Source organism: Pongo pygmaeus, chromosome 2, assembly GCF_028885625.2.
Source record: "Pongo pygmaeus isolate AG05252 chromosome 2, NHGRI_mPonPyg2-v2.0_pri, whole genome shotgun sequence".
Lineage (NCBI taxonomy): Eukaryota > Metazoa > Chordata > Mammalia > Primates > Hominidae > Pongo > Pongo pygmaeus.
Window position 1 is genome coordinate 120,803,432 of NC_085930.1, and position 9,619 is coordinate 120,813,050.

At 45.8% G+C, this 9,619-nt stretch overlaps 1 protein-coding gene across 4 annotated transcripts in view; it reads left to right on the forward strand.

The window, feature by feature from the left end:
- Positions 1 to 9,204, forward strand: part of GLB1 (galactosidase beta 1) — a 108,478-nt gene extending 99,274 nt beyond the window's left edge. For 3 of the 4 annotated variants that reach the window (XM_054483789.2, XM_054483792.2, XM_054483790.2), the window contains one exon: positions 3,813 to 4,412. In XM_054483789.2, coding sequence (XP_054339764.1) covers positions 3,813 to 4,112 — 300 coding nt within the window. In that variant the 3' untranslated portion in view covers positions 4,113 to 4,412. Of the gene's footprint in view, positions 1 to 3,812; positions 4,413 to 8,695 lie in introns of those variants that run through there. The other variant, XM_054483791.2, reaches the window with a different exon arrangement.
- The last annotated feature ends 415 nt before the right edge of the window (positions 9,205 to 9,619 follow it).

Sequence of the window (9,619 nt, forward strand, 5' to 3'; positions counted from 1 at the left end):
GGAGAAGAGGAGAGGAGAAGAGAAGAGAGAGAGGAAGAAGAAGAAGAAGAAGAAGAAAGAGAAGGAAAGAACGAAAAGTAGTGGAGAGTGGAGTAAGCAAGGGGGAGTGCGGCAGACACAAGGAGGAAAGGAGGAATGTATGGGCTGTGGACCACAGGAAGGAGGTTCGAAACAGTAATGTGTGAAAAGAATCCGATTTTCACTTTGGCAGCTATGCAGAGCCTAGATTCTAGAGTTAATAAAGTCAAGAGACTGTGAGGAGGCTGCAGCAGTCTAAGACAACATTGATTTATGACTTGCTCTGGAAGTCAGACTGTGAGGATAGAGAGAAATGGAAGGATGATGGTCTAATAATGAAGTCACTAGGATCTCACCATACCTTAGCTCTGTAGTCCAGTTCAGTAGCTTCTTGTATAATATTGTTGGGGTTTTTTCTGTTTGTTTTGTTGTTTTTTTTTTTTAACTGAGTCTTGCTGTATCATCCAGGCTGGAGTGCAGTGGCGCAATCTCAGCTCACTGCAACCTCCACCTTCCAGGTTCAAGCGATTCCCCTGCCTCAGCCTCCTGAGTAGCTGGGATTACAGGCACCCACCACCATGCCTGGCTTTTTAGTAGAGACAGGGTTTCACCATACTGGCCAGGCTGGTCTCGAACTCCTGACGCCAAGTGATTTGCCCACCTTCGCTTCCCAAAGTACTGGGATTATAGGCATGAGCCACCACACCTGGCCTTGTATAATATTCTTTACAAGAATGTTCATTTTTAACCACATATGGTTAAGTTTAAATTAATTAAATGTGAAAATTCAATTCCTCCTTCACACTTTTTTTAAAAATAGCTACTCTTTATAGTATCACTAAAGTTGGACACATGCATATCCTATGACCCAGCAATTCCATTCCTAGCATTCCCCTCCTGTAAGAAACATGTGCATGGCCAGGCGAGGTGGCTCACGCCTGTAATCCCAGCACTTTGGGAGGCTGATGTGGGAGGATCACTTGAGACCAGAAGTTTGAGACCAGCCTGGACAACATGGCGAAACCTCATCTCTAAAAAAATACGAAAATTAGCCAGGCATGGTGGAGCATGCCCGCAGTCCCAGCTATGTGGGAGGCTAAGGTGGGAGGTTGACGCTACAGTGAGTCGTGATGGTGCCACTGCATTCTAGCCTGGGTGTCTGGAGTGAGATCTTGCCTCAGAAAGGAAAAAAAGAAAAAGAAAAAGGCCAGGCGTGGTGGCTCACGCCTGTAATCCCAACACTTTGGGAGGCCGAGGTGGGTGGATCTCTTGAGGCCAGGAGTTGGAGACCAGCCTGGGCAACATGGCAAAACCCCATCTCTACCAAAAATACAAAAATTAGCTGGGCATGGTGGTACATGCCTGTATTCCCAGCTACTCAGGAGGCAGAGGAACAAGAAGCTCTTGAACTTGTGAGGTGGAGGCTGCAGCGAGCCAGGATTGCACCACTGCACGATAAACTCCCCAGAGCAATGGCTGCTGCTTCTCTCCACCCTCCCAATCTCAAGCAAGGGCCACTTCTGACCAATGCTAACCCAGAACCATCCAGGGAAGGGGATCCAGGGAAAACAATTCCCAGCTTACCTACCAGGTGCACAGTCCACCCGGCACGTGAGGGCCCGTCTCTTGGATGCTTATGAAATGGAACTTGAGGTTTGAGAAAGGACCAAACCTCCACTTTGTTCACCTCCTATTTGGTCAGGAGTTGGCTTGGCCTGTGTCCTCACCGTAGCATGAAGCCTGTGTGGTGCGTGCCATTCCTCGGGTGCTGCTCGTAATGCCCTCCCACTTCTCTGTCTTCCCCCTTGACCGCAAAAGTAAAGTGCTACTGTTCTCTAATACTGCAAAAACAAGGCACCGGCAGATTTTAAGCTGATAAAAACCTGGTAAAGCTGTCATTGTATATACCTTTTAGGATGGAATGAGATAACATATCCCAGGGTAAAAACAAGAGTGAAATAGTTCTGAGAACTGCAAAACTGTCGTCCTCTTTCTAAATGACTTAATCCAACAGACAGGTGGTTCTTAATCACAGACCCCCTTCTTTTGTAGACATGTGAACACCAACATCTTTTCACTTTAATCATGTAAGGAGTGCTACCACTTACAGGCCACACACTGTTCCTTCATCATCATTGTCCCCAATGACTGGTATGAAAAATTGAGTTGAGACCAGCCCAAGATCAGACAGGTAGTAAGTGGCAGGACACAGATATGAACCCAGGTAGGAAATTCAGAAGGATCTAAAGTAAAGGGGACACTTGGAGGCTGAAAAATACCCAAACTTAAGAAGACTGAGGAGCCCTGGAGTGAGCAGCAGAGTTGTGTTGCAGAACATGGTGAGGATTAGGGCTCAGCAGGTGTCAGCCATGGTTGGGCCTCCTCCAGGCTGTCTCCTAGGATATCTGGGCCATTGTAGGTCACAGTTTCTTTCCTGCCTCCCTCCCTTCTTCCATTCCTCTTTCCTCTTCCTTCTCCCTTTATGTTTTCCTTTCTTCTCCCAGATTTTCTCTTTCTTTTGCGTGTATGTGATCTCCCCTTCTTCACTTTCTTTCTTTGTAATAGAATGGTCCATCTATTCAGCCAGCTGTTGATCCTAGCCTCTGAGCTTTGAGCAAATCTTTTTTTTTTTTTTTTTTTTTTTTGAGACAGAGTCTTGCTCTGTCACTGCCCAGGCTAGAGTGCAGTGGCGCAATCTCAGCTCATTGCAACTTCTGCCTCCCTGGGTTCAAGTGATTCTCTTGCCTCAGCCTCCTGAGTAACTGGGATTACAGGCATGTGCCACCACACCTGGCTAATTTTTGTATTTTTAGTAAAGACGGGGGTTTCACCATGTTGGCCAGGCTGGTCTCGAACTCCTGACCTCAGGTGACCTGCCTGCCTTGGCCTCCCAAAGTGCTGGGATTACAGGCGTGAACCACTGCACTCAGCCCCTTTGAGCAAATTTTAGCACATACAGAGAGGTTGTGTAAATAGACCTAAACATGGTCCCTGTTTCTTAGGAGTTTATCCTCCACTTTCAGTTTTGTTATGGGAAGCAGCTTCCCCTACTAAAAAAATTGTTTATGCAGCCCATAGCATCACCTCTGCTCCTGAACCAAACATGGAGTCCACACCCTAACTCTGAGGGTTCCTGTAAGAGTCCTTAAAACATAGCAGTAATATAGACACCCAACTGGATAAACCTCTTCCTCTCCCTCACCCAAACCCCCTATCCCTCTTGAGGGGTTGTTTTGGGGACCACTCCTGGTACCTGTCTGACCTCAGGATGCAGGCCCTGGAGTCCTCTGTTCCCTGTGTTCACCAGGTGTACCAGCAGATAGTGAGGTCAAGTCCTGCCTCTGGGAAAGGAGAACAAAGAAGGAAAACATCTATTTAAGGAAGCAGTTCAGCAGTTGTCTTCTGTGTACAGAAAAGTCAGGGAGAGGCTGGTCTGTGGGTACAGGCAGCACCTGGGAACCAGGATGAAATTCAGAAATTTCCACACTGTTCTCTGGTACCAACATCTGTGGCCACTGAAGCCCGTCAGAGGGACCAAACCTGTATTTTCCTGAAGCAGGAGTGGGTCTTTGGGGCAGGTTTTTGTTATCCCCCATCCACCTTCTTCCCACCTTGGCCAGTTATCCCAGCAAGAAGCTAAAACCAAGGCTGACGTGGGCCTGGCTGTCAGCCTCGCCTTTCTGGGGGCATTTCTTTCCTCCATTGCTGCTGGCCTGCCCTGCATCAGGGCCCCCACCTTCCCCAGGGCTTTCGGTGCATCTGGGGTTGATGGTTTTCTGTCTCTCTCTCTCCAGGGCCAGGTCTGGATTAATGGCTTTAACCTTGGCCGCTATTGGCCAGCCCGGGGCCCTCAGTTGACCTTGTTTGTGCCCCAGCACATCCTGATGACCTCGGCCCCAAACACCATCACCATGCTGGAACTGGAGCAGGCACCCTGCAGCAGTGATGATCCAGAACTATGTGCTGTGACATTCGTGGACAGGCCAGTTATTGGCTCATCTGTGACCTACGATCATCCCTCCAAACCTGTTGAAAAAAGACTCATGCCCTCACCCCCCCAAAAAAACAAAGATTCATGGCTGGACCATGTATGATGATGAAAGCCTGTGTCTTTGAGGGATTCTACACAGATCCTCCCTGTCATGCCACATTTCACTGATTGGAATGTGGAACTGGAAAAGGAATTTAGGATGTACATTTTCACCCGAGGTCTCCCTGCATCCCTGCAGTGCCAAAGCCCCACCTTCAGGGACCACCTGGAATGTGTGAGGGGCTGACAGCACAGTAACGTGCATACATATCTGCAGGGCTGGAATGGAAGCTTTAAAGGTGGTAGTGATTTTTATTTTGGAAGAATCATGTTGCCTTTTCGTTAAATAAAATTTATACTCAAATGATGATATCACTGTTTTGAATGTGCAGGTATTAAATTATATGGTCTGACTTAAATCATAACTAGACTTGAGTGGGCTGAATAAACCACTTCACTAACTCGAAGTTCAAAAGGATGGAAAATAGTCTTGGTTTGATCTGTGGACTGCTGCTTTTCTGATCGTTATTTGACTTGCTTTTGGACTAGGTAACCTATAAATACAGCTCAAAACAATTATGCAAACAATCTAAATGATTAACAGTTGCACAGTGTACATAGTATGGTGTATCTATATAGAAGCATAGTATTTTAGCCACTAAGATGGTGAGAGATCTATACTTATATGCAAATTGTTTGATGCATGAAAAAACAGATTACCTTAAATTGGATCCCATTTTGTGTGTTTCAACTTAAGAACTTCACATATTCACACAGTACAGGCCTATACATATGTCAGTAGTCAGGCATGCACGTGCGTGTGTGCTGTGTATGTGCACAGCTAGGAAAGGACGTGGTGTTTCTGATATTCCTGTCCTGACATGGAACAGTAGCTCTCGTTTGTTGAGGATTTGTTCTACACCATGCACCGTTCTGAGTTTATGTTTAACTCACTTGCCCCTCACAAGAACACTGAGGAATATACTGTCATCTGCCGGTTTACCAGATCTCACAGATGTACGTGGCAAGACAGGGTTTGAGCCCAGGTAGTCTGGCTCTAGTGTCCGGGTACACATTGCATACATAAATATTAATACATGCTTGTGTTGCATAAGAAAGGTTAGGAATAACTCAAAAATGTTCATATAATTATATCTGGATGGTAAGTATTTGAGAGATTGCTTGCTTTTTCTTATCTGTATTTTTAATTATATACCGAGAATATGTAATTTTTTTTTTTTTTTTTGAGGCTGAGTCTTGCTCTGTTGCCCAGGCTGAAGTGCAATGGCATGATTGTAGCTCATTGCAGCCTTGAATTCCTGGTTTCAAGTGATCCTCCTGCCTTGACCTCCCAAAGTTCTGGGATTACAGTTATGAACCACTGCACCCAGCCCTGTAGTTTTGTTTTGTTTTTTAAGGAGGGAGAAAGGAAAGTTTTTTTTATGTCAATCTGTAATGTTTTCTTGATGGTATATTTTTCCCTCTGTCATAGGCACAAATAATAAATATCTGAGATTGAACAGTGAGTCTTTAAACACTGGTTGAGCCAGCTGCAGGTGGCATAGATGAGCTGAAACAAACACTGGAACTTAGTTAAGGACGTTTTTCCACAGTACCTTTTTCTAGATGTTCTGCACCATTTGATGTTCGGGCAGATCACAGGGCGAAGGAGGTGCTACACGGACCCATACCCTCGTTTCATTACTCCTCCGCTGCACAGTTACCAAAAACATAAAATGATACTCAAGAGCCATGGCCAAACAGTGATAAGCTTTGGAAAGAAATGTGAAATGGCTCCTTTAAAGCATATGTACATTGGTGAATTGCAGTTCCCCTGCCCTAGAGACAAGCAGAGAATCTCCAGAAGGCACGAGCAGTGGAGTGTGGTCGCCTCATCAGCGTGTACACTTGCCTTATATTTCACTCATTCAGTCTTCAGAACTACACTGTAAGGTCAAATAGCAATAAGTCCATTTTACAATTGAAAATATTTAAAACTTTGGCGAGAGGCAGAGTTGATTTCAAACCTGGCCTACCTCCCTCCAAAGCCAGAGAGTTTTGTCTTACCAATGTGAGGGAATTTGGATGGGTTTTCCCACCTACAGCACTCTGCCACCCTTTACCCAGGATGTTTTTGGAAAACAGAATCTTTTTTTTTTTTTTTTTGAAACAGATCTTGCTCTGTCACCCAGGCTGGAGTGCAGTGGCATGATCTTGGCTCACTGCAACCTTTGCCTCCTGGGTTCAAGCGATTCTCCTGCCTCAGCCTCCAGAGTAGCTGGGATTACAGGCGTGCATCACCGTGCCCAGCTAATTTTCGTATTTTTAGCAGAGACGGGGTTTTGCCGTGTTGGCCAGGCTGGTCTCAAACTCCTGACCTCAGGTTATCCACCCACCTGGGCCTCCCAAATCGCTGGGATTACAGGCATGAGCCGCTGCGCCTGGCCGGAAAACAGAATCTTAATACATAGAGAGTGCCACCTGGACTCTGGACTCCCCTCAACCCATCCAGCTGTATACTGCCTCTCATGGGCACACATTTTGCCTGCTACAATGTTCTTCCTAAAATAAGATGTGCCTTCAGTCATTCTTGATTTCTCTCAATAACCTTATTTCAGATCTGTCCATGAATTGATTGAAAATGTAACTCTCTCTATGGATGCTACCTTTGGAAAATAATAAGGGGAGTACTTTTATTACCTACTATCTAAACCTTTTATATTAAATTTATCTTTCAGCCACTGTGCCCAGCCTCACAATATACAGTCATTTGTGTCTGATCTCTCTCAGCATACTGTGAGGTTTGTTCCATGTTGTAGCATGTTCAGGAATGTGTTCCTGTGTGTTGCTGAATGACATTCCATTGTATGGATGTACCACATTTTGTTTATCCATTTGCCAGCTGATGGGCATTTGAATGGTTTCCAGTTTTGACTATTATGAAGAGTGCCGATATGAACATCCATATACAGTTATTTGTGTAGTCATCCGTTTTCATTTCCCTTGGATAGATGCCCATGAGTGGGATTGTTTAGTCATATAGTAATTTATATTGAACTGTTTAAGGAACTGTTAAACAATTTCAGAATATCTTTTTTGAAGACAGTGAATAATGAAGAAGAGGCAAAATTACCCTTAGACCTGTAATCCCAGCACTTTGGGAGGCCGAGGTGGGTGGATGGCTTGAGCCCAGGAATTCGAGACTAGGCTGGGTAATATGGCAAGACCTCATCTGTACTAAAAATACAAAAATTAGGCCAGGTGCGGTGACTCACACCTGCAATCCAAGCACTTTGGGCCGAGGCAGGTGGATCACCTGAGGTCAGGAGTTTGAGACCAGCCTGGCCAACATGGTGAAACCCCATATCTACTAAAAAATACAAAAATTAGCCGGGCATGGTGGCAGGCACCTGTAATCCCAGCTACTCAGGAGGCTGAGGCAGGAGAATCACCTGAAAGTGGGAGGCGGAGGCTGCAGTGAGCTGAGATTGCACCACTGCACTCCAGCCCGGGCGACAAGAGTGAGACACCATCTCAAAAAAAAAAAAAAAAAAATTAGCTGGATGTGGTGGTGCATGCCTGTAGTCCTAGCTACTCAAGAGGCTGAGGTAGGAGGATCACTTGAGCCCGGGAGGCAGAGGTTGCAGTGAGCTGAGATCACACCACTGCACTCTAGCCTGGGTGGCAGGGCCAGACCCTGTCTCAAAAAAGAAAGAATTACACTTAAAATTTGCAGATTTATCATCCCTCCTGTCCTCTCTCTCTTCCCTTCTCCACCTTACACTACCTACTTTCTTTATCTGTCATTGTCAGTCTGTTTATCTTTGTTTCTCAGCAAATCCAGTTTATTCAGAATGAAATTGTTTAGTGCTAATCCGAGGTGGGGTTTTTTTTCATTGTTTCCCCAAAAAGAAATATGTCTTCTGTCAAATGACACAAATAGGAAATGATCTCATGTGGTCTTTATTTCTCTCCTTTATGAAAAAGAAGTCATTTTCTGAAATCACCTTTTTAGTCAGTCTGAGGGATCCTGACTGGTCTGTGGTAGCACACACAGCCGGTGTGGACCATCAGCACATGGGCTGCAAGGAAAATCGCCCCGATGTCCAGACAGTGGGGCCAGGTGGTTTCTGGGTTTTGGCCTAGCCCCTGCTCTTGGTCTGACTGAGCAATACTTCCCCAGGTGTCCCTTGCCCTTCAGCCCACTGGCCCTGACATTTGTTAGAAGTGGATGCCCAGCAGCTTTCTGGTTGTCTGTGAATGCCCGGTGAAGATTCTGAACTGATTCCTCACCAGACAGTTGCTCTGTTTGCACCACAAGGGGCTTTCCCACATGTGAGCAGGCCTCCCACCAGCTTCATTCCTCCAAACTCCCAAACCAGCAGCACTGTCTCCTAAGATACAACAGGACAGGCTTTGAGGACAGAAACCCAGAGTCACATTCCTGCTCCATCACTTTCCATCAGCATGGTCTCGGGCAAGGGAATTGTGTAAGTCTAAATTTCTTATTCTCCTAAATGTGGTGCCCACCTTGTGGGGTTTTAAAATTAAATGAGGTCATCATAAAAGTACCTTGTATAGCATTTGCCATGTAGCAGCTGCTTACTAAATGCTAGTTTGAGTCTTTCCTATCATATTCCACCACAGAAGCAGGTAACTGATCATCTGGAAACCTGGGGGACAAGAGGGAAGAAATGACACCTAGGATGCTCTATCCTTTCCCTGCATCCCTTTGTGTTCAGTTCGACAACTTGTTCTCCTCCTGACCAGCCACTGTGCTTGGCTGAGGACACAAAGGTGAAGGAGACAGTCTAGTATAAAACACGACACAGACCAGACCCGAAGGGGAGGAAGAGGTCCTGTAGAAAAGGTGAAGGGGCATCATTCACCAAGCCTCTCCAGCTTTAACCAGAGACTGCTGGAGGGCAGCGTGAGCCTACGGAAAAGACTCGACATCCAGGGTTTGGACTTAAAGGCCCCAGTGTGGACTTCTTCAGTGCTCTGATTCCTTGAAGATTCTGTTGGCTTATTCTCAAAACGTAAGCAACTTTCCAGTGCCAACATATTGAATTCCTTGCCCACAGGGCATTTCTCATCATCATGTGTTGCAATGTGTGTTGTTGTCTGTTGCTGCATAATAAACCAGTAAGTCTGCTTAAGTGGCATGAAGCAACTATTTTGTTATGCACATGATTCTATGGATCAGGAATTTGGACAGCCCAGCAAGGATGGCTTGTCTTTGTTCTGTGACGCTGGGGCTTCTGCTGGGTACCAGAACCATCTGGCAATTCCTTCACTCACTTGCCTGGTATTTGGGCCGGGACAACTTAAAGTTTAAGGTCACTTAGGACAGTAAACAGAGCATCTACAAGTGGTCTTTCCATGTGACTTGGGCTTCTTGTAACACAGTAGCCGGGTTCTGATGGCATGTTCCAGAAGGGAGCTTCCAGAGAGTGAACATTGCAACAGAAGCAGGTGGAAGTTGCATGGCCGTTTAAGGCCTAGATGCAGAAGTCACATAGCATCAGTCCACTGTACTCTACTGGTCAAAGCAGTCATAACCCAGATTCA